We start from the raw sequence: 25,736 nt of genomic DNA on the forward strand, positions 1-25,736 counted from the left end.
TGTTCCATGAACAACCTGGTCATGACTTGTGCCCTGGGAGCTCTGGCAGCAGTTTCAACCAAATCAATAGGGCCTCCCAAGCCAGTAGTGCCAACTTTAAGTCTTGGGGGAGGAACAATCCCTCAGTCATCTGGGTGTCATTAAAAATCAACTTGAGCGCTGTGAATTGTGCAAGACTGTTGAATCACAGATCTGTACCTCTGAAACAAATAATACATTATATGTTAAAAAAAAAAAAGAAGAAGATAGCAGGAAGGGGAGAATGAATGGGGGGGAAATTGGAGGGGGAGACGAACCATGAGAGACGATGGACTCTGAAAAACAAACAGGGTTCTAGAGGGGAGGGGGGTGGGAGGATGGGTTAGCCTGGTGATGGGTATTAAAGAGGGCACGTTCTGCATGGAGCACTGGGTGTAATATGCAAACAATGAATCATGGAACACTACATCAAAAACTGATGATGTAATGTATGGTGATTAACATAACATAAAAAAAAAAAAATCAACTTGTCCAAAGAACTCTAGGAAATGAGGGCAGAGACATCAGGGTTAAAAGTACTATGTTATATCTGAGTATCAAAAGCATCAGTAATATAACTAGAATTCAGCAGGTACTGAGTTAAGTACTTTCCTGCTGTGGTAAATAATGTGACTTGATTTTCCCCACCTCCATTCTACCCTCTTTCTAGCTGGAGAGGTTGAAAAGCTTAAAATCCTGTTCCCTAGACTACTGTGTGTAGCAATGTTCGAGATGTATACTACATGCTTGTGGGAAACCTGGAAGACAGAAGCAAGCAAGAGGCCACTGTCTTGCTTCTACAGATGCTGGCACATCTGTAAAACAGGTCCTGCTCAGAATGAGAGCAGTGAGGCAGCTGTATGCAGCATTTCAGTATCCTGGTTATGGCTTTGTTGGTGCTTACACATGATTGCAGTGGTTTCTGGAGTCCAAAAGGAGTAGTTCCTGACCCCTGAATTGCTGCTACAGTGGTGTGTCCTTGGACCTAATAATTCCTGATTTTTGTTCTCTTAGATTTCCAGTGGTTTCATAAGCACCTAACTCCTATGTGCAATCCCTTTCTGCTTGAACTATCATCTAGCATGATTTCTGCTTCCTGTTTTCCTGATTGGCATACCTGCATTCTCTCATTTAGTTCCCTCAGCAACTCTGTAAGCTAGGTAATTTCTCCCTTGCCCGTTTTACAGATAATCATCAAGTCCAGTTCTGTTTGTGGTAAGTACTTTGCACACTCGTGGTCTCATCTTTTTCTCCAAACAGATTTAGACCCATATCATGGACTGTTTTAAAAGCCAGGATATGTGCTTAGAACACCACTACTGCATCTCTTTGTGATGATTTGTACCCAAAGCAGAAAGGAACAGAATGTAATGACAACTTGGGAGAGGAGATGATGTTACCTTTGCTAGAAAATGGTGTCATCTGTGGACATAAGTTCAGTCTCAGCTGGCTTCCCCCTGAGAAAGTCATAGTTCCAACTTCATAGAATCAATCCCTAGTCACAGACAAGCAGCTATAAATGAGGTTCTTGCTCATGAGCAATCTGGACAAGAGAATGGGATAGCTGAAGTAATCTATTACCAACAGGGAAAACAGTCTAAAGGATAGCCTTTTTTGGGTGAATCAATACCGTTATCTATTTCTCTAAAGTCGAGTATCTAAACTCCAAGAATTTTCACCTCCAGAATCCCAATACTCCACAAATCACTGATTATCCTCTTTGTAGCATGAGATACTGACCACACCACGAACATATCAAACAACTGCTCTGAAATAGCGGAGCTAACTTCTCTTATCTCAGGCTTGAGAGGAAGAAAAAAATCATTTCCAAACTGGATGTGACTTTGGCAGCAGATGTCCTATCCTTTGCCTTCTAGCATGGGTTGCGTGGTCTGGAGAAGGGCAGCATGACTGACTAACTTTTCCACTTTGCTCAAATGCTGCCTGCAGGCTTAGATTTACTCAGGCTGAAGATCATCTGTGTGTTCTCACTCTTCCCTTGCTAACTTTGGGCCACTTGATGTTTGAAAGTCCATACTTCCAGAAGCTGGCATGAATGATGTAATTCAAACTCAAACTAGTGAATATTACTTTTTAGTATCAATGGAATCTCTAAGTATTACCACTCAGAATTTTTCACCCTTCCAATGAGTCAAAAGTAAAGATGCAGTGTTCAGGGATTTGAGGGAGGTCAAATTTTAAGAATTTCCAACATTCTATTTTTGTAAGGATTTTTCTTATTCACCACAAAAATACTATATAAAATGAATCATTTTTGAATTTAAGTGAAAGGAACTATTTCACAGAAATCCTTTGGGAGACATAAACACAAGATTATAACCTACTCATTAAACCAACAAATCTGTTTTTCATTTCAGTGAATACTCTTTAATGTTTATCTTAATAACTCAGAAAAATCATGAGCTCATCTATGAGCCAGGACACTTTCAGATCCATGAAGAAATCTCACTGTTACACTTATAAGTCAGATTCTCCAAGCACTAAACAGATTTACTCTAACTATAATTAGGGTAGACTAATAATGTAGTAAACAGTAGCATATGTAGCATACCAAAAGAACTGATACAACTTTCAAAGGTAGCACACATTTAAGCAGTAACTTAGCTTCAGATGATACAAATGCTCCTTGCTACTTAATTGTTTATGCAGAAAAATATAATTCAGCTAATTTCTCACTTGTCACTCCAATTTATTCCCTTTAAATTACCACATGGTATTTTGATTATTTTTCTCCAAGAAACTACAAGCATTTCCAGTTCACCACTGCCTGGAGTTCTTTTTGGTACTCTTCACCTTACCTGGGGGGTATCCTCAAGGGGTCAGGACAAAGCAATTGGCTTGCAAAGTTTTATACACCATCGCTATCACCTATAGCAGCAGAGAACTTCCAAAACTTTGGAAGGCTTACGTATCTCAAATGGTGGTTCTCACTGTCATTACATTAGCAGGGTATTTGGAATGAAAATTTGTTTTATAATAATAAGCCAAGAGCCCATTCTCAGGAGATTTGGAAAAAAGATACCTGGCAGAAAAGGGATTCTATTTGGAATTTCTGTCAAGATTTTTGCAAAACAACTCTGTTATGTGAAAGGGGTAGGATTACTGGACCACAAGTTATTTAAGGCAGGAACCACATCTCCTCCTGCTTGCATCCTCAGCAGGCAGTGGGGCTTGACACTCAGTAGGCACTTACTAGATAGATATCTGAGGAACCAAATACTCAAAATCCACAGATATCACAACACTCATTTCTAATGATAGAAATGGGGATAGGGTTCCCTGCTTTCCCCAGACCCTCTGTCTTTGTTGGTGGGCTCAAAGAAACTTAAAGCAGTAGAGATGAAAGCTCAGTGCTGTTTTTCTTTCTCCCCCCCCCCTTTTTTTTTTGAACAATCTTTCTATATTACTATGGGAATACCTGGTACCAGGATGCTCTGTATATGAAAGTAGGAAGGAGGAAGAGCTCATGAGTTATGTAGTTCATAAGAAAATCTGCCCAGAGGGCAACCTTTTTGGCAATCTGCAAAGCTTGTGCATGTCCCATTTTATAATAAATGCATTTAAATAATACATGACACTATATAGAACAGATATAATATGTTGAAAGAGATCCACTGAGCCCAAGGAAACTGCATAAGTATGAGATTATAAATAAGGGAATATTTTCAGACAATTGAAAAAAACATCAGGAAGAATTTAGTCCATAAATAGGACACTTTCTCATTTCAACACATAAAGGTAATAGCTGCAGAATTCCAAAGATGAGTATATGAGGCAATGCAGAGTGAAGGCTGGATATTAACCTGGGACCTGATCTGAATGGTAAGTACATTGGTTACTGCATTTACAAAGGGCAGGGATAAACTAATGAAACAAAGACATCTGTTAGTGATGCTCACCCTCTGATATGTGCAACTTTAGGGCCAGGTATGACCAAAGTTAGAATCTGAGGAGAGGAGAAAAGTGCATGCAGCGACTGACACTTTGAACTACAGAGTTAAGTTTCTCCATATCACTTTTGCACTTCAACGACCGTAGCTTACTAAAACCCAAGCTGGGAATGTTTCTGTCTGCCCAAAGCAGTCGCTGTAACACTGTGGGAAACCTTCTATCCAGTAGATTAATTTTGTGTGAGGACATGTGAAGAAAGCTTCTTTAGCTTCTTGATTTATGACTTTATTAACATGTTTGGGCTTCAAATCTCCATCAACATTTATTAGAATTAACAGCTTCTTAAAATGGAAATATTCAATGATAAATTAATGCAGCTTGGATCTTGTGTGAGGGAAAAGCAAGGCACTCTAGGCACCCTTTATATACTTCCAGGAAAAGAGTAATACTTTCTGCCCCTGTATACAAGTCAGTCTCAGGAATGAGAAGAGGTAAGTGAGAGTGTGAAGAGAACAATCATGGATTCTCAGTCAGGAAGAGTAGAGATTCCAGCATTCTTTTCAGAAATGCATTAAGAAGGTCTAAATTGTTCCGGCTGTAGAAAGACCACAACCAACTCAGAAACCAAAGGGCTGCTATATCTGTTGCAAATATTAATCGGGTTGGTGTCCACAGAAATCCCAATCCAAAGATGTAACTTCCAGGTGTACTGTTTGAGAAGATTCCTACAAGGACACAAGAGTGCAAGCTTCCTAGTAGCTCTCACTTTTTTTAATATTTAAGCCCTCAGCTACACCTAACAGATATTAAATATTTGATGAATGAATGAATGAATGAATGAAACGAAACAGCTACCACTTCCAAAGAGAGTCCCAATTTTTCCCTTGTTGTTTCTCACTGTCCATTTGTTTAAACTATTCCAGGATCTAGAGATGATGCAGTTATTGCCATCAGCACCCAAATTCAACAAAGACTCACAGATCCCTTTTCTTTACCAACTCAAGTGTGGACAAGCAGCTTATACAATTAATGGTTAGGACATGTTTTACCTTGTTGCCTGCCAGGGTTGGTTAAATGTGACCCCCTTACTCTGTATCATCCAATCTATGAGCAAGTCCTATTGCCTCACTTCCAAGATGTGTCCTGACTTTGTTTCCCCATTTCTGTGACTACCACCCTTGTTCAAGCTATCACCATCTCTGGCCTGACTACTATAATCACCTTCTAATTGGTCACCCTGCCTCCACTTCCACTCCCAATAATCAATTATCCACAAAGCAGATAGCTATCTTTTCAAAACAAAGCATATCATGTTATTTCTGTTTTGAATTCTCCAATGGCTCCTCATTACACTAAAAATAAAACACAAATTTGTTGCTCTTGCTCACCCCCTCTATACCTCATCTTATTCCACTGGTCTACTCCCTCACTACACTCTAGCCACATTGGCCCTCTAGCTGTTCGTCAACAATCCTGAACATGTTCCCACCTCAGCGTCCTTGCCCCTTTAGTCCTTCTACCAAGAATGTCCCTTTTTATTCACTTGGGCAGAGCAGGCTTTTTATTGTCATTCAGGTTTTTTTGCGGGGGGAGAGTACACAACTGGGGGGAAAGAGGGAGAGAATCTTAAGCAGGCTCCACGCCCAGTGCAGAGCTTGACGCAGGGCTTGATCTCACCGAAATCATGACCGGAGCCGAAATCAAGAGTTGGATGCTCAACAGACTGAGCCACCCAGGCACCCCTGTCATCCAGATTTTAGCCTAATGTCACCTACTGAGATGCCTTTCTTCACCACTCAAACTAGCTATCCAGTCACACCTATCACAATAATCTTGTTGGATCTCTGCATAGTAAGGTTCTTTCTAATGTTTAATTTCCATATTGTATGGGTTCCCCAATTAGCATGTAAGTTCCAAGAGGGCAGAGATCTTAATGATCTTATTCACTACGAAGAATGATCCCTGGCACATAGATCTCAATATTCTTACTAAAAATTAGAAAGTCTAAAACAGTCACATGTTAGTGGCTTGGCAAGCAAGAAAATACTTTACTGAATGTGGGTTCCTGAACTAAGCTAGGTGTTAAGCAAAGACACTTAACAGCTGGCTCAAGGTATACATTGAGTTGGTGAGTTGGTTTAGTGGCTTCCACATATGGTGAGTCTCACTCATCCCTTGTATCCACAAAACCAACTCTTAGTCTCCTTGGCTCTGGGCTCTATTTCCACAAGGCATTCCCCTATTTGTACCCTGGAGAGTCTGCTGTGGGCATCCACATGCACTGTGCCAATTCAGGAACTGTCTCCTTGACCACTTGGGCCATTCAAAGAACTGATGTGCCAGATCCATTTTTCCAAGGCCTGTCCTATATATAAGAATCACATCCATTCTCTAGGTATTGGAAAACGTTCTTTGCCCCTTGTGCTAAATTGTCAATACTAGTAGCCACTGTGTACTGTATTAGGGCTCAAATACACTCTTTCTCCTCCAGTTGCAAAACTCATTGTTTCCTTTTTGGTAACCCATATATTTTCCCTAACTAATAATGTGAAATAGCTGAATGAACACTGGGCTTGAAGTCAGAGTCCGGGGATTAAAATTCTATTATTTAGTTGTAGCCAATTCAATCCTGGATATATGATTTAACCTCACCGAGCCTCAGTTTTCTCATCTGCATAATGGGAATTATACTATCTGCCTCTTAAATAAATAGGTGAAAGCTCTGGGGCTTGCATTCTGTAGGCAATATATAGTTGAGCCAAGGAGGGTGGCAAGTCCAGAACTCACAGACTTATCCACTTCTCAGTGGCTTCCTCTAGTAGTTCCTCAAGTATTCATAGGGGAGAGAGAGATTCTTCCAGAAGTCCTTCAAAAGAGTTTTAGAAGAACAAAAACACTTCTTTGTCATCAAAACACAGCTATCATAAAGGATGACATCTCACCACAGACTACAGAAGCTTTAGAAGCAAATGGAACTAATCAGACCATGTTTACTGAAGTGCCAAGTCAGATGACAACACTAAATTATGTAAGACTTTGACTATCAATAATAATGTTGAGTGCCATGAAGGTCTCATTGGTGAATGGGAGGAATGTTAGTGAACATTACTATTCTGTATTAAAAAGCTACCTATCAGGACAGCCTGGTACTGAAAATTAAACCAAGGGAAAATGTGAGGATTCCTGCATTACTATGGGCCTGTAAAGACTAGCTTAACAAAGCTAGTCTAACTTAAAAAGGAATTATCCTCAAATCATTAACAAGAGCCTGCTCAATATTATATATGTGTGTGCAAATTTTTCTTCTCTCAATTTTACATTTAAATTTTTCTATATTTTGTCAGTGAATTGTAAGCCACTTGAAGCAGAGATCAGCCCACTGTTTCCTAAGCAACAACTAAGAATAAACGTTTTCTCTTGGAAAACTTCCTCCAGGCTCTCAGATGGGCTCATTAGGTCCTCCAGAAGGCACATCTGTGATTGGCAGAGCTTTCTGCTCCAGGGTTGCTCCATAAACATGCCTTGACACCACAAAGAATCTACTCGAAAGTGAGAGATGACCTGCTAGAAAACAGCAGATTTTTCAACATGAAAGGGGAGCCAGAGGTGAGTGTGGGAGGTGGGGTGGGTGAGAACAAGGAACACAGGCACGAGGCACTGTGAATCAGTCACTATGCTACCATTTTTACGTACACTACCTCATTGGACCTTGGAGGAGGAGTTATACTTTTTTTTTCCAATTTAATAAGTGAGGAGGTAAACCGAAGGCCCTCAAACTGGAGAGCCAGGATTAGAAAATTCATGATCTTTTCGTATATCCACTGGCCTTAAAAGGTTTGCATTATTTTTTTTTAAAGATTTTATTTATTTATTTGAGAGAGAGAATGAGAGACAGAGAGCATGAGAGGGAGGAGGGTCAGAGGGAGAAGCAGACTCCCTGCCGAGCAGGGAGCCCGATGCGGGACTCGATCCCGGGACTCCAGGATCATGACCTGAGCCGAAGGCAGTCGCTTAACCAACTGAGCCACCCAGGCGCCCAAAAGGTTTGCATTATTGACATTCCAATTCAATTTATGAGATTTAGGAGTCCTTAGAAGGGAAAAAAAAAAGGAACAGAATTTAATTCTCAGGTAGTTGTCACTGGCAGCTGCAAAGCTCACAGACCGCTGGCTGGGCATTGACCTCACCAGGGTACCACCTGGACTTCTGTCTGAATGAGAATTATGCTCTCTTTTTCTTCAAGGTTTCTCATCCAACCTTAAACAATAGTCAATTTCAGATCCCTTACTAGAGAGCTACACGAATAATTAATAATTTCCACTATTTATTTGGTATCTATGAGGTACCAAGTATTGTGTTTGGAGCTTATCATAAATAATCCCATTTAATCCTCACAAACCCCTACATGGTAGGTTATATTATTCCTTCTATACAGATGAGGAAATGAGACAGCTAATAAATGGCAGGACCAAGATTTAAATCAAAACACAAACGGCAAGCTCTTTTCATTTTATACAGTTCACAATCACCCCATAGAAAACCAAAATAAAACTGGCATCTTGAATACTTGAAAATAAAGCATAAACAGCAATATTAAAGGTCAAATTAATTTAGCACATTAGAGTTTGGTTTTGCTCCTCACCTACTCTAGTCATGCTGAACACGAGCAACATAGATTGATGTATAGAATATAATGTTTGCTAGAAAAATTTCAAGACGATTCTTTTGTAAAAATGCAATTTCTGCTTCTAACCACCAGCATCTGTGGCACTTGCAATCTAAAAATCAGGCAGAGGAATTCTGAAAACATAGCAAATGAATAATTATTTCCTATTTTCTTGTAATTCAAAAGACAACAAAAAAGTTACAATCTCTATTTCCTGACATGTCCACAGGTCTGTTGGCACAGAAAGAGTGTGTTTTAGTGCTTTCTCAGCTGTACTAACAATCAGCTAATCCTGAAACTGATTTCCTATTTCCTTTCTCTGTATACTCCAAATTTAGTCCAAGAGACTTAAATGATACCATCTCTTTTTTTTCTAAATAGACGTCATTTTAAGATAAAAAAAACTCTCCCCCCCCCCCAAAAAAAAAAAAAAAAAAATCACTGCACAATGCTTTGCCCTGTGTTCATAGCATGAAAAGATGTTTTATAGTCCCTTGCTCTCTCCATTTCTCTCTTTTCTTGGCCCCTGGCCTGATTCCCTTCCCACTCTAGATGAGGAGATCATTTTGCTCTCCCCAGAACTCCAAAGTCTTGAAGACAGGTACCGCAGAAGGAGAGGTTCTGCAGAGGATGAAGAAGAGCAGCAGCAGTGATGCTGGAGAAGGCAGAGTGCTCTTTGGGGTGCTGGGGCTGCACCTCTGCCCCTGGGTTGCAGGGACTGGGAGGTGAGATGGCAGCAGCTGCCTCAGAGACAAGAAAGCGACGCATGAATACCTGAGGAACTGCTCTGGACTTCCATCACTTTGGCACTTGTCTTCCTCATCACCAGGAATCAGCCAAAGTTTACAACTAGGCAACATCTACTCTGCCCAGTTCAGATATACAACTTAATCATAATCCTAAACCTAAATCTAATGGGATGAAGGATTTTCATCCCATTTCTTTTTTCCTTTACTCAATAACAGTTCTCATAGAGAAGGAAAAGATGAGAGGCAAATCTAAGCTTTTTAACTTTAACCTAATTGGCCAACTCAAGCTTTAAGATACTAGTGAATAGGGGCGGAGCAAGATGGCAGAGGAGTAGGAGACCTGGATTTCGTCTCCTCTCAGGAATTCAGCTGGATAGGGATCAAACCATTCTGAACACCTACAAACTCAACAGGAGATCGAAGAGAAGAATAGCAACAACTCTCTGAACAGAAAAGCGACCACTTTCTGGAAGGTAGGACGTGCGGAGAGGTGAATCCAAGGCGATATTCGGGAGGACAGACGGCGGGGGAGGGGCCTCTGTCGGCCCCTTCTGGCAAGTGATAGAGCCGGGGAGCACAAAATCAGAACTTTTAGAAGTCTGCTCCGCTGAGGGACGTCGCTCTGGTGGCTAAGTGGGGGGTGGAGCCCTCGTGGGACAGTGTGGTCTCAGGACCCTCGGGGTCACAGAAAGACTGGGGGTGCCTGAGTGTGGCAGAGCTCCCAGGTATCGGAGCAGGGAAGCCGGCTGCAGAGACGGAGCGCAGGCGCGGGCTCTCAGCTCGGGGTTGCCATAGACGGTGATCCGGGGCACAGTCGGGCCACTGCTCCTCCAGCAGGGACCCGACAAGCGGCAGATCCGGGGAGACTCCCCTTCCTCCCCCGGGAGGAGCAGCGTGGGAGCGCACCGCAGGGATCTGCAAGGGCGGGGCAATTCTGCCTCCGGCAAAGACATTTGGGAACCACGGCAACAGGCCCCTCCCCCAGAAGATCAGCGAGAACCGCCAGCCAAGACCAAGTTTACCGATCAGTGAGAACGGCAGAACTCCAGCGCTAGGGGAATACTGCACATAGAATTCATGGCTTTTTTACCATGATTCTTTAGTCTTTCAAAGTAAATTATATTTTTTAACTGTCTTTTTTTCTTTTTTCCTTTTTTTTTGAATTTTTCTTTTTCCCTTTTTCAACCAACATCTTATCAATCCCTTTTTTAAAAAAACATTTTTATTTTTCATTTTTAGTCATATTCTATCCCTTCATAGTAGTTACCCGTATTTTTGACATATATATATAAGTTGTTCTCTCTTTAAAATTTGGAGATAGTTTCTTCTAACAGATCAAAATATACTCTAAATCTCTAGTGTATGGTTTTTTTCTACTCCCCTGCCTGATCACATTCTCTCCCTTTTTTCTTTTTTTTTTTTTAAATCCTCTTCTTTCTTTTTTCAAACAACTTATCAATTCCTTTTATAAAATTTTTTATAATTTCCATCTTTACAGTCATATTCCATCCCTTCATCATATCAACCCTTATTTTTGTACATATATAAGTTTTTCTTTCTTTAAAATTTTGGGAGGCACTTTCTTTTAACAGACCAAAATACACCCAAAATCTAGTGTGTGGCACTGATCTATAAACCAGCCTGATCATATTTGATCACATTCTGTTTTTGTTTTGTTTTGTTTTGTTCTGGTTTTGTTTGTTTTTATCTTTATCTTTATCTTTTTCTTTTTTCTTTTTTTCTTTCTTTTTCTTTTTTCTCTCTTTCCCTTTCTTTTCCCACTGCTTCAGGTCTTTTCTGATTTGTTTAGAGTATATTTTCTGGGGACGTTGTTACCCTGCTAGCATTTTGTTCTCTCATTAATCTATTCTCCTCTGCACAAAATGACAAGACGGAAAAAATCACCTCAACAAAAAGAACAAGAGGTAGTACCGACTGCCAGGGACCTACTCAATACGGACATTAGTACGATGTCAGATCTAGAGTTCAGAATCATCACTTTAAAGATACTAGCTGGGCTTGAAAAAAGCATGGAAGTTATTAGAGAAACCCTTTCTGGAGAAGTAAAAGAACTAAAATCTAACCAAGTAGAAATCAAAAAGGCTATTAATGAGGTGCAATCAAATATGGGGGTGCTAACTGCTAGGATAAATGAGGCAGAAGAAAGAATCAGTGAGATAGAAGACCAAATGATGGAAAATAAAGAAGCTGAGAAAAAGAGATAAACTACTGGATCACGAGGGCAGAATTCGAGAGATAAATGATACCATAAGACGAAACAACATTAGAATAATTGGGATCCCAGAAGAAGAAGAAAGAGAGGGGCAGAAGGTATAATGGAGCAAATTATAGCAGAGAATTTCCCTAATTTGGGGAACGAAACAGGCATCAAAATCCAGGAAGCACAGAGAACCCCTCTCAAAATCAATAAAAATAGGTCAACACCCCGACATCTAATAGTTAAACTTACGAGTCTCAGAGACAAAGAGAAAATCCTGAAAGCAGCTCGGGAGAAGAGATATGTAACCTACAATGGTAGAAACATTAGATTGGCAACAGACTTATCCACAGAGACCTGGCAGGCCAGAAAGGACTGGCAGGACATATTCAGAGCACTAAATGAGAAAAATATGCAGCCAAGAATACTATATCCAGCTAGGCTGTCATTGAAAATAGAAGGAGAGATAAAAAGCTTCCAGGACAAACAAAAACTAAAGGAATTTGCAAACACGAAACCAGCCCTACAAGAAATCTTGAAAGGGGTCCTCTAAGCAAAGAGAGAGCCTAAAAGCAACATAGACCGGAAAGGAACACAAACAATATACAGTAACAGTCACTTTACAGGCAATACAATGGCACTAAATTCCTATCTTTCAATAGTTACCCTGAATGTAAATGGGCTAAATGCCCCAATCAAAAGACACAGGCTATCAGATTGGATTAAAAAACAAGACCCATCGATATGCTGTCTGCAAGAGACTCATTTTAGAACCAAAGACACCCCCAGATTGAAAGTGAGGGGGTGGAAAACCATTTACCATGCTAATGGACACCAAAAGAAAGCTGGGGTGGCAATCCTTATATCAGACAAATTAGATTTTAAACCAAAGACTGTAATAAGAGATGAGGAAGGACACTATATCCTACTTAAAGGGTCTATCCAACAAGAAGATCTAACAATTGTAAATATCTATGCCCCTAACATGGGAGCAGCCAATTATATAAGGCAATTAATAACAAAAGCAAAGAAACACATTGACAACAATACATTAATAGTGGGGGACTTTAACACCCCCCTCACTGAAATGGACAGATCGTCGAAGCCAAAGATCAACAAGGAAATAAAGACTTTAAATGACACACTGGACCAAATGGACTTCACAGACATATTCAGAACATTCCATCCCAAAGCAACGGAATACACATTCTTCTCTAGTGTCCATGGAACATTCTCCAGAATAGACCACATCCTAGGTCATAAATCAGGTCTCAACTGGTACCAAAAGACTGGGATCATTCCCTGCATATTTTCAGACCACAATGCTTTGAAACTAGAACTCAATCACAAGAGGAAAGTCGGAATGAACTCAAATACATGGAGGCTAAAGAGCATCCTACTGAAGAATGAATGGGTCAACCAGGAAATTAAAGAAGAATTAAAAAAATTCATGGAAACCAATGAAAATGAAAACACAACTATTCCAAATATTTGGGATACAGCAAAGGCAGTCCTAAGAGGAAAGTATATAGCAATACAAGCCTATCTCAAGAAACAAGAAAGGTCTCAAGTACACAACCTAACCCTACACCTAAAGGAGCTGGAGAAAGAACAGCAAATAAAGCCTAAACCCAGCAGGAGAAGAGAAATAATAAAGATCAGAGCAGAAATCAATGAAATAGAAACCAAAAGATCAGTAGAACAGATCGACGAAACTAGGAGCTGGTTCTTTGAAAGAATTAACAAGATTGATAAACCCTTGGCCAGACTTATCAAAAAGAAAAGAGAAATGACCCAAATCAACAAAATCATGAATGAAAGAGGAGAAATCACAACCAACACCAAAGAAATACAAACAATTATAAGAACATATTATGAGCAACTCTATGCCAGCAAATTAGATAACCTGGAAGAAATGGATGCATTCCTAGAGATGTATCAACTACCAAAACTGAACCAGGAAGAAATAGAAAACCTGAACAGACCTATAACCACTAAGGAAATTGAAGCAGTCATCAGAAATCTCCCAAAACACAAAAGCCCAGGGCCAGATGGCTTCCCAGGGGAATTCGACCAAACATTTAAAGAAGAATTAATACCTATTCTTCTGAAACTGTTCCAAAAAATAGAAATGGAAGGAAAACTTCCAAACTCATTTTATGAGGCCAGCATTACCTTGATCCCAAAACCAGACAAAGACCCCATCCAAAAGGAGAATTACAGACCAATATCCCTGATGAACATGGATGCAAAAATTCTCACCAAAATACTAGCCAATAGGATCCAACAGTACATTAAAAGGATTATTCACCACGACCAAGTCGGATTTATCCCTGGGCTGCAAGGTTGGTTCAACATCCGCAAATCAATCAATGTGATACAATACATTAACAAAAGAAAGAACAAGAATCATATGATCCTCTCAATAGATGCAGAGAAAGCATTTGACAAAGTACAGCATCCTTTCTTGATCAAAACTCTGCAGAGTATAGGGATAGAGGGTACATACCTCAATATCATAAAAGCCATCTATGAAAAACCTACAGCGAATATCATTCTCAATGGGGAAAAACTGAGAGCTTTCCCCCTAAGGTCAGGAATGCGGCAGGGATGTCCACTATCACCACTGCTATTCAACATAGTATTGGAAGTCCTAGCCACAGCAATCAGACAACAAAAAGAAATCAAAGGCATCCAAATCGGCAAAGAAGAAGTCAAACTCTCACTCTTTGCAGATGATATGATACTTTATGTGGAAAATCCCAGACTCCACCCCAAAACTGCTAGAACTCATACAGGAATTCAGTCAAGTGGCAGGATATAAAATCAATGCACAGAAGTCAGTGGCATTCCTATACACCAACAACAAGTCAGAAGAAAGAGAAATTAAGGAGTCGATCCCATTTACAATTGCACCCAAAACCATAAGATACCTAGGAAGAAATCTAACCAAAGAGGCAAAGGATCTGTACTCAGAAAACTATAAAATACTCATGAAAGAAATGGAGGAAGACACAAAGAAATGGAAAAACGTTCCATGCTCATGGATTGGAAGAACAAATATTGTGAAGATGTCAATCCTACCTAGAGCAATCTACACATTCAATGCAATCCCCATCAAAATACCATCCACTTTTTTCAAAGAAATGGAACAAATAATCCTAAAATTTGTATGGAACCAGAAAAGACCCCGCATAGCCAGAGGAATGTTGAAAAAGAAAAGCAAAGCTGGCGGCATCACAATTCCAGACTTCCAGCTCTACTACAAAGCTGTCATCATCAAGACAGTATGGTACTGGCACAAAAACAGACACATAGACCAATGGAACAGAATAGAGAGCCCAGAAATGGACCCTCAACTATATGGTCAACTAATCTTTGACAAAGCAGGAAAGAATGTCCAATGGAAAAAAGACAGTCTCTTTAACAAATGGTGTTGGGAAAATTGAACAGCCACATGCAGAAGAATGAAACTGGACCATTTCCTTACACCACACACAAAAATAGACTCCAAATGGTTGAAAGACCTCAATGTGAGACAGGAGTCCATCAAAATCCTAAAGGAAAACACAGGCAGCAACCTCTTCGACCTCAGCCGCAGCAACTTCTTCCTAGAAACATCGCCAAAGGCAAGGGAAGCAAGGGCAAAAATGAACTATTGGGACTTCATCAAGATAAAAAGCTTTTGCAAAGCAAAGGAAACAGTCAACAAAACCAAAAGACAACCGACAGAATGGGAGAAGATATTTGCAAATGACATATCAGATAAAGGGCTAGTATCCAAAATCTATAAAGAACTCATCAAACTCAACACCAAAAGAACAAGAATCCAATCAAGAAATGGGCAAAAGACATGAACAGACATTTTTCCAAAGAAGACATCCAAACGGCCAACAGACACATGAAAAAGTGTTCAATATCGCTCAGCATCAGGGAAATCTAAATCAAAACCTCAATGAGATACCACCTCACACCAGTCAGAATGGCTAAAATTAACAAGTCAGGAAATGACAGATGTTGGCGGGGATGCGGAGAAAGGGGAACCCTCCTACACTGTTGGTGGGAATGCAAGCTGGTGCAGCCACTCTGGAAAACAGTATGGAGGTTCCTCAAAAAGTTGAAAATAGAGCTACCATATGATCCAGCAATTGCACTACTGGGTATTTACCCCAAAGATACAAAAGTAGGGACCCGAAAGGGTACGTGCACCCCGATGTTTACAGCAGCAATGTCCACAATAGCCAAACTGTGGAAAGAGCCAAGATGTCCATCAACAGATGAATGGATAAAGAAGATGTGGTATATATACACAATGGAATATTATGCAGCCATCAAAAGGAATGAGATCTTGCCATTTGCAACGACATGGATGGAACTGGAGGGTATTATGCTGAGCGAAATAAGTCAAACAGAGAAAGACATGTATCATATGACCTCACTGATATGAGGAATTCTTAATCTCAGGAAACAAACTGAGGGTTGCTGGAGTGGGGGGTGGGGTGGGAGGGATGGGGTGACTGGGTGATGGACACTGGGGAGGGTATGTGCTCTGGTAAGCGCTGTGAATTGTGCAAGACTGTTAAATCTCAGATCTGTACCTCTGAAACAAATAATGCAATATATGTTAAGAAAGAGAAAAAGAAGAAGAAGAATGTAGCAGGAGGGGAAGAATGAAGGGGGGGAAATCGGAGGGGTAGACGAACCATGAGAGACGATGGACTCTGAAAAACAAACTGAGGGTTCTAGAGGGGAGGGGGGTGGGAGGATGGGTTAGCCTGGTGATGGGTATTGAGGAGGGCACGTTCTGCATGGAGCACTGGGTGTTATGCACAAACAATGAATCATGGAATACTATATCTAAAACTAATGATGTAATACAAGGGGATTAACATAACAATAAAAAAAAAGATACTAGTGAATAGATGACAGGTAGATCTGCTGTATTCAAAGCGGGAAACATAATATTGCTTTAGATTTTGTTTTGGGAGGGTTAAGTTTTATGAGGTCAGATCTGATTGTTGAAAATTTCTGGACATGAGCAAGGCTTAACCCATGCAAAAATAAATTGCTTTTCTAAGGCTTATTAAAAATACATTTTTAACTACTCAGAGAGTAGTCATAAACTATCAGAGACAGAATTAGAGTGTAATCTGTCCATAGCAACAGAGAAGAATCACTTTGATTAATTCTTTATGATGGCACCTCATGTCCTGCAAATTGTGGATTGGTTAAGAGTCTACAGTCAATCCTTCAATAACTCCCACCAGCACCTCATTACTCATGAGACTGTGACATCTTAGGTCATAAAAAAGGTGCTGTTATATAACACAGGTGCTATGTAGCAGCCTCAGGTCATGAATATTAACAGACAGCCTCAAATGGGGTGATATCAACGAAGACCTCCTGCCAACCTCTACCCAAGAAATAAACCAGAAGGCAGCACAATGTGTCCTTGTAGGCATTCTGAAATCAGGGGTGATGGATGTAGGTACCATATCCTTTGTAGGTCTGATGATTGCCATGATCCCTCCTACCAATTCATGACTACAATCATTTTCTTGGGCAAGAATGACCCATAATTTTCCTTTCTCCTATTATCTTTTTCTGGGGATTTTCACATTAAACATAATCTCTTAAAGTAAGTTGTGAAGCACTTAACTGGTTAGTTTATCCCACTGATACTTACTAATATTCAGATTTACTTCTATCTTGTCCTATTTATCTAACTTTATGCCTATTTCCCCCTCTTTATTGTCTTCCTTTGGACTGTATTTTTTTTCTTATTCCAATAGTTTTTTTGCTCTACTTGTTTGGAGTTTATTTCTATTTTTTTTAGTGGTTCCCTTAAAATTCTTTCATGACTACTTGACAATGTATTTTCCATCTTCTCAAACACTATAAGAATTTAAGACTTTGATTCCGTTCAACCCCTTCCAATTTATATGCTACTATTGTATAGTATATTTTAGTTTTTTCTTTAACCCTACAATTAGACATTATTTTGTTTAATATAGAAAATTACTAATTTCTTTGATGACCTTCCCTCTGAGAAGAATTTCCTTCTTCCTGAAGCACATTTTTCAGAAGTTCTTTAAATGAGGGTCCATCTGTGAAATGTTCTATTAAAAAAAAAACAAACAAAAAAACATCTGAACATTATTTTGCTCTCATGCTTTAAAGATAGTTTTATTAGATCCATAATTCTAAGTTGACAGTACCAAGTATAAGCATTTTATTTATTTATTTATTTATTTTTAACTACCAGCATTTTAAAGGTATTATTTCACAGTCTCCTGGATACTATAGTGGTTGCAAAGTCAACTGTCAGTTTAAATGTTATTTCTTTCTAAGTAACTTTTTCCACTGGCTGCTTTTAAGACATCTTTTTATCTGTAATTTCATTATTTATCCAGGTATGGAATTTTTTATTTTTTCTTAAGATTCACAGTATTGCCAGAATCTGAGCATTCATATCTTTCATACATCCTAGCAAATATTCTGCATTACATCTTCAAATATTTCTTCTGCCTTACTTTCTCTATCCTTTTCTTCTTGAACCCCATATATTAGGCCTTCTCTGTCTTACATATCTCAATCACTCACATTTTTTACCTTCTATTTCTCCATAATATATTCCAGGTAATTTCTTTTTTTTTCCCTCAAAGATTTTATTTATTTATTTGAGGGAGAGAGGGAGAGACTGAGACTAATATTCAGATTTACTTCTATCTATTTATTTGAGGGAGAGAGGGAGAGACTGAGATAGCCAGAGAGCATGAGCAGGGAGGAGAGGAAGAAGCAGGCTCTCTGCTGAGCAGGGAGCCCAACACGGGGCTCGATCCCAGGACCCTGGGATTGTGACCCTAGCCAAAGGCAGATGCTTAACCAATTGAGCCACCCAGGCACCCCTATTCCAGGTAATTTCTTAAACTCTGTGTTCCAGCACATTAAGTATTTTTTAAAGATATTTAATCTGCTATTTAATCCATCCACTGAGTTTCAAATTCTAATAATCACACATTTTTTAGTTCTGTAAGATCTAGCTAGTTCTTTTTTTCAAATCTAACTGGTTAATTTTAATAGTTTATTATCTCAAGATTCCTCTCCCCCATTTCTATCTTCTATTTATTCAAATATTTTTACCTATTGTAACAGACTGTCTTTCTAAGATGGCTACAACAATATTTCTGGTTCCAAATTCCCTCTCAGAACCTTGACAGCAGCCCTTATCAAGAGGTGAAGTCTCTTTTCCTTTCTTCCAAACCTGGCTAGGCCTTTGTGATTGATTTTTTTTTTTTTGCCACGAGGTGTGTTTTATTTTCATTAAACATACAAATAATTTGCTATAATATCCCAGGGCAAACCGGAGAATTTGGCAGTCCGATTGGGGGGGTCCCCTCAGAGACCTGCAGGCCGGTGGCGTCGGCATGGAGTGCCCGGGTTCACAGTGCAGCTTGTCGCTCGTGTCCATCTTGCAGGTGGCTCTTCTTCCTCCACGTCACGACGGGGGTGTCTCGAAGATGACGGGGGTGGGGAATCCTCTAGGTTCTTAGGAAATTTCACTCCACTTCTCCTGCTCAGTGGTCTCTTTGGTCGGCAGGGTGTTCTCCTGCGTCTCCGTTTCCTTCAACTTGGCCTTATCGAAGCTGGCGATTTCCTGCATGTCCGGCTTGTCTGCCATTTTCTTAAAGCGATCCGTGGAGTTCCGCTCCGAGCCCGGCGCCTGGTGCTCCCACTTGCGTTGCTGCAGCAAGAGACCGACTGATTTCTTTTTTGAATAGAATCCTGTAGGAGTCATGCTGCATGATTCTGAGGCTAGGTTAGAAAAGGTGATAGAGCTTCTGCCTGCCTCCGCAGACGCACTGGGAACCAGCCACAATGCTGTGAGGGAGTCCAGGCCACATGGAGAGGCCACATTTGGATGTTCTGCCTGGTAACTCCAGCTAGGGCCTCAATCACAGCCGGCATGAACCACCAGAAATATGAGTGAACGAACCTTCAGAGTATTGCAGCAGCCAGCTGTTGAGTTGCTCCAGCCTTCCAGTCATCCAGCTGTGGACCCAGGCAACGTGGAGCAAGGAAAACCATTCCCCAAATCCAGAGTTCCTGACCCACAGACTCCATGAGCATAACTACTGGTTGTTTTATGTCACTGAGTTCTGGGGTTATTAAACATCGATAGATAATGAGACTACTACCATAGTTCATATTCAGTACCTGATAATTCCAATATCTAAAGTTCTTGGCAATCTAAATCAATCTCTCTCCCTAGCCTCCCTTTTCTCTTTCCTTTCTCTCCTCTTTCTTTTGCTGACTCTCGCTATCAGTTTGTTTCCTTATGCATTTGGCAATCTCTTATTAAAATCTCATATCTGACTGAAGTTAATCTCTACGTATCCTGAGCCCCCTTGGTTGAGGATGCTTTCCTACCAAGAGAATTTCCATTTTTGGCTGGCCCCCAGAGGTGCTTGTTACCCACACAAAATATTTTTATTTATATTCCTCTTAGAGTTACTTATATTACATATATAATATGGATTCAAAATCCAAACTGCAAGAGCAGGGATACGGTTAGAAATTCTCAAGGGGCCTAGCGTTATTACTATTTTTTTCCACTAATACCTATAACAGTGACTGATAGCTTTGTTCACTGGCCGCTTTTGTTGCAGGTGGATTTTGTTTTCCCAGGCACATTCATTCAACCTACAAATATTTAATGAGTATCTTTTATATGTTCTTTAATAGGAATATGACTCATGTTCCTTCACATGACATGTTTAGGACCTTCAGGTGTGCTGAAGCCAGGTTTACAATTTAGTTTTTAAAATTACCTTTCCAATTAGCTACTTCCCTCACCTATTGGAGGTACCCAAAGCTCTATGAGATCAGGCCTATTTTTCTTTTACTTTTGTTAATGCTTATAATGACTACAATAGTAGTCATTATATCTCCTGAATATCAGGAGATATTCAGAACACATTTTTTGTTTATTTAGCCTCTTCTCCCCAGTTTTATTGAGGTATAACTGACAAACAAACACTGCATATATTTAAGGTATACATGGTGATATTTTACAATACAAATATAGTAAAATAATTACCACAATCCAGCTAATTAACCTATTCGTAACCTCACATTTATCTTTTTTCGTGGTGAGAACATTTAAGTTTTCTTCTTTTAGCAAATTTCAAGAATACAGAACACATTTTTGAAGATGATTATCAGCCAACCAAGGAAAGCTTGGTAAACAATGAAACCAGGTGAAACTAAATTAATCACCGGCAAAAGAAATCTTTCTACAGATTTAGAATCCAAAAAACCTATCAGAAGGGTGGTATGCATTTCAGTTTTCTGTACTGATTTGATCATACCTAAAGAGTTTAATACATTTTTATAAGCAGTGACACCTAGGATGGAGTAACTGAAAAGATCATCTTGTGCTCTCACTTATATTTCTTCTTTGGTGAGCTTTTCTCAGGCTATCTGACTCCAATGCAGATTAAATGACACTCAGGACCTTTTTGTTTGTTTTAGGCCAAAAACATCCATCCATTCTTAATTCTACAATACTAAGAGTAGGAATAAACTTATAGACCATTTTTTATTTTAATGTTATTTTTACAGGTGGATAAACTGAGACTCAGAAATGGATAAAATGATGGATAAAAGTCAGTTAAGCATCTGCCTTCGGCTCATGTCATGGTCTCAGAGTCCTGGGATTGAACTCAGCAGGGAGCCTACTTCTTCCTCTCCCTCTGCTGCTCCCCTTGCTTGTGCTCTCTCTCAAATAAATAAATAAATAAATAAATAAATAAATAAATCTTAAAAAAAAGAAAAAAAAGAAATGGATAAAATGAGGCTCAGATAGGTGAAATAATTGATAGGAAGTTAGCAGCAGAGCCAGCATTAGAATCTAGCTTTTCTGACTCCCAGAAAAATGTTTTCTGCCACAGAACTACTCTTCTTGTTTTATGGGATATTTCTTGGGTAAAACAGCAACTCCTGCAATAGGTTTCTCTACATTCTATGTTTTTTTTGAACACTGTACACAAGAATGAATGTCAAAGATCTCCTAGCCCAAACCTCCCATTTTATAGATGAGTGAGTGATCAGAGGCTTAGAGAGGTTTCCTCATCTACTCATTTAGTTCTCAAAATGTCATAGCTTCTTCACCCTTCCATTCTGTTTCTTTACCTTTCATTATACACTCAACTCTCTTCTTTGATTTTACTTTCCACTTCCCCATAGGAACATGAAATGCAAGACTTCCTTACATACTGTATGAAGAAAATACAAGAAAACTTGTATTAAAAAAATCTAAAAGGAAAGTTATCTGCTGGGTCCCAGTGTGAATTTATAATTACAGCATCATAAATTGTGTTTAAACATTGTTGTCCTAATGACTCCACTGCTAAAATTTTCATTCAGGTCCTCTACAGAATAGCCACATAACTTTAGGAGGACACCGTCAACAAAGTCTATAATGTGAATGGTGTCCCTACTATCTGCAGTTCACAACCTGAATAAACTTAAATGATAGTCCTGTTTTCATTCATCTCACATATCCAGACCTGTATAGCTCTTTTAATACTACCACAGCAAGAAGTTGAAATGAATCATGTTTTACTTTCCTGTCATCCTTTTAAATCTGTGAATAGCAATATTTAGCCCCATGTGTCTATCAAAACTTGAAATTAGTGTGGTTTTGGTCACTCATTTATTTCAAGGGCACTCACATCAACAGATGTGGTAATGATGACAGTGATAATAGAACTCCATAACAGAAAACTATCTGTGAAATAATGCTGTAGGAGTTTCAAAGCAACAGTGGTTAGAACTAGTTATTTCTTTTTTTTTTAAATTTTTTATTGTTATGTTAATCCCCATACATTACATCATTAGTTTTAGATATAGTGTTCCATGATTCATTGTTTGTGCATAACACCCAGTGCTCCATGCAGAACGTGCCCTCCTCAATACCCATCACCAGGCTAACCCATCCTCCCACCCCCCTCCCCTCTAGAACCCTCAGTTTGTTTTTCAGAGTCCATCGTCTCTCATGGTTCTTCTCCCCCTCCGATTTCCCCCCCTTCATTCTTCCCCTCCTGCTACATTCTTCTTCTTCTTTTTTTCTTTCTTAACATATATTGCATTATTTGTTTCAGAGGTACAGATCTGAGATTCAACTAGAACTAGTTATTTCTAAGAACCATGCCTGTTGCCTTTATTTTACTCTATACTACAAGCTTTCAGAAGAACTGAATGCTTGAAAGCCTGTCTTGTTTTATTAGTTATCCTTCCACTTAGAGTTTTAAACTTAGAGCCAAGAACATAGAAATGACTAGTTGACTATTCAAGATTTATGTTTCCCTCCTGTAGTATAGATTTATTGCTGAGAAGTGTCTGCATAGCCACAGACTATTCCCAGGCCCCTTGCATTCAGATGGGACCATATGACTAGATCTAGCTAATGAGATGGAAACAGACATTTATGTGTATTACTTCTAGGCAAAAAAAAAAAAAAAAAAAAGGTTAAGTATCCAATATTTTCTCCCCTTTCTGTGATGATCTTGTGGGGGGCAGCACTAAAGATTGTGGGATCTTAAGATAGAAGAAGCCTGGATCCTGATCATGTCATACTAAGTACTTAATGCCCATGAAAATTTGCTTTGGAAAAGAATAATCTTCAGCTATCTTTCTCTGAGATTTTTAAGATTTTGTTTCTTAAGGGATCTTAACCAGGATCTAACACAATGACTTGCACATAGCAGACACTCAAATATTTGTTGAATGAATAAAATTAGTGCATATCTTTGTCTATTAATCTCATTCAGTACCTGTTTGGGTTATAGAATGGTTGGCTATGGACTGACTGCAGTCCTAGGGAAGCTTACCAATCCACCAGACATGATAGCAAGACTATATAAATCAAAGACTAGACTTCAAAAGAAGTAACACAAAGAAACAAAATCCATGGGATTCTTGTTTCAGTGATTTATGATATGATTTTAGGCAAGTGGCTCAATGCCAGAGAATTCTACTTTGAGAAATGAGAGAGTGAAGAGGAAGAAATACAGGAGACAAATAAAATTAGAGTTGAGAGAATTGAGGATTTTTAAAAGCCTACACTCCTACAGTTAGAGATCATAATAATGTTTTAAATCATTATATTTATTATTCAGTACAATTTCCATAATAGAGTAAAATTCCCCAAAAGCACTGGATCTGAAAATCCCAACTATTTGACATTTGGTTTGTACATATCCTAGAAAATTCTGTTGATCAACTCCTGAGGCTGTCTCTGCTAATTGCACATGTAGAACTTGTAATACCAAGAATATAACACAGAAGTCTATCATCTAGCATAGTCCTGTCCAGAACTCAGCCAGAGTACTACATTTCTAGATTATTGGGTGTTACTCTACAGATAACCCCAACACCATAATTTTTGAAGCTTAAAAATATATATTTACAAAAATCCTCAACAAAATATTAGCAAACTGAATTCAACAATACATTTAAAGGATCATACACCATGATCAAGTGAGATTTATTCCAGGGATGCAAGGATGGCTCAACATCCATAAATCTGCATGATATACCACATAAACAAAATGAAAGCTAAAAACCATATGATCTCAACAGTAGCAGAAAAAGCATTCGATAAAATTCAACATCCATTTATGATAACAACTTTCAACAAGGTGGGTATAGATGGAATGTACTCAACCTAATAAGGACCACATATAACAAGCTCACAGTTAACATTATACCCAATGGTGAAAAGCTGAAAGCCTTTCCTCTAAGATCAGGAACAAGACAAAGATGCCTACTCTCACAACTTATATTTAGTATAGTATTGGAAGTCCTAGCCAGACCAATTAGGCAGGAAAAAGAAATAAAAGGCATCCAATTACTTAAAAAAAAGTACAACTGTCACTGTTTGTAGATGACATGATTTTATGTGTAGAAAAGCCAAGAGACTCCACCAAAAAACTGTTAGAATAAATGAATTCAGTGAAGTTGCAGGATACGAAAATTAATATACAAAAATCTACTGTGTTTCTACACACTAAGAATGAACTATCAAAAAAGAAAAATTAAGAAAATAATCACAATTATAACTGCATCAACAAGAATAAAATACTTAGGAATAAATTTAACCAAGGAGGTGAAGGACCTGTACACTGAAAACTATGCCATGGACTAAAGAAAATGAACAATACACAAATAAATGGAAAGATATTCCATGCCCAAGGATTAGAAGAATATTGTTAAAATGTCCATACTCCCCAAAGCAATCTACAGATTCAATGCAATCCCTATCAAAATTCCAATGACGAGTAACAGCCTTTTCCCAGGCCCCTGGGTCTTCATCTGCTCACCAAAAACATATTATGTTTTTGGAGGAGCAAGATGGCAGAGGAGTAGGAGACCTAGTTTCGTCTGGTCCCAGGAATTCAGCTAGATAGGGATCAAACCATTCTGAACACCTATGAACTCAAAAGGAGATCGAAGAAAAGAATAGCAGCAACTCTCTGAACAGAAAAGCAACCACTTTCTGGAAGCAGGGACCCAACAAGCGGCAGATCTGGGCAGACTCCCCTTCCTCCCTTGGGAAGAGTGGCACGGGAGCGCACGGCAGGGATCTGCTGGGTTTGGAGACTCCACACGGGGTCGTGTGCCAGAGACAGAAACACTTGGTCACAGGCCAGGAGAGCACGGAGTGCGGCCGGAGACCGGGGAGACGGGAGTGACTGACTTTTCTCTGGGGGCTCACTGAGGAGTGGGGCCCCGAGTTCTCAGCTCCTCCAGGGAAGAGATTGGGAGGCCGCCATTTTCACTCTCGTCCTCCAAAGCTGTACGGAAAGCTTGCAGGGAACAAAAGCTCCCGAGACCAAACCCGAGCAGATTACTTAGCCCGGCCCGGCAAGGGGGGGGGCAATTCCGCCTCTGGCAAAGACATTTGGGAACCACGGCAACAGGCCCCTCCCCCAGAAGATCAGCGAGAACCGCCAGCCAAGACCAAGTTTACCGATCAATGAGAACGGCAGAACTCCAGCACTAGGGGGATACTGCACATAGAATCCATGGCTTTTTTCCCATGATTCTTTAGTCTTTCAAAGTTAATTAAAAAAATTTTTTTTTCTTTTTCTTTTTGAATTTTTCTTTT

At 39.5% G+C, this 25,736-nt stretch overlaps 2 protein-coding genes across 7 annotated transcripts in view; both read right to left on the minus strand.

Moving 5' to 3' along the window:
* TMEM108 (transmembrane protein 108) overlaps window positions 1-25,736 on the minus strand; it is a 391,252-nt gene that overhangs the window by 114,457 nt on the left and 251,059 nt on the right. The window lies entirely within an intron of this gene.
* LOC116635026 (thymosin beta-10-like) lies at window positions 18,850-21,291 on the minus strand. The gene has a single exon (XM_032408688.1). The coding sequence runs from the start codon at window positions 19,359-19,361 to the stop codon at window positions 19,113-19,115; it is 249 nt and encodes an 82-aa protein (XP_032264579.1). The 5' UTR covers window positions 19,362-21,291; the 3' UTR covers window positions 18,850-19,112.

This window comes from Phoca vitulina, unplaced genomic scaffold, assembly GCF_004348235.1.
Source record: "Phoca vitulina isolate PV1807 unplaced genomic scaffold, GSC_HSeal_1.0 scaffold10, whole genome shotgun sequence".
Taxonomy (NCBI): Eukaryota; Metazoa; Chordata; class Mammalia; order Carnivora; family Phocidae; genus Phoca; species Phoca vitulina.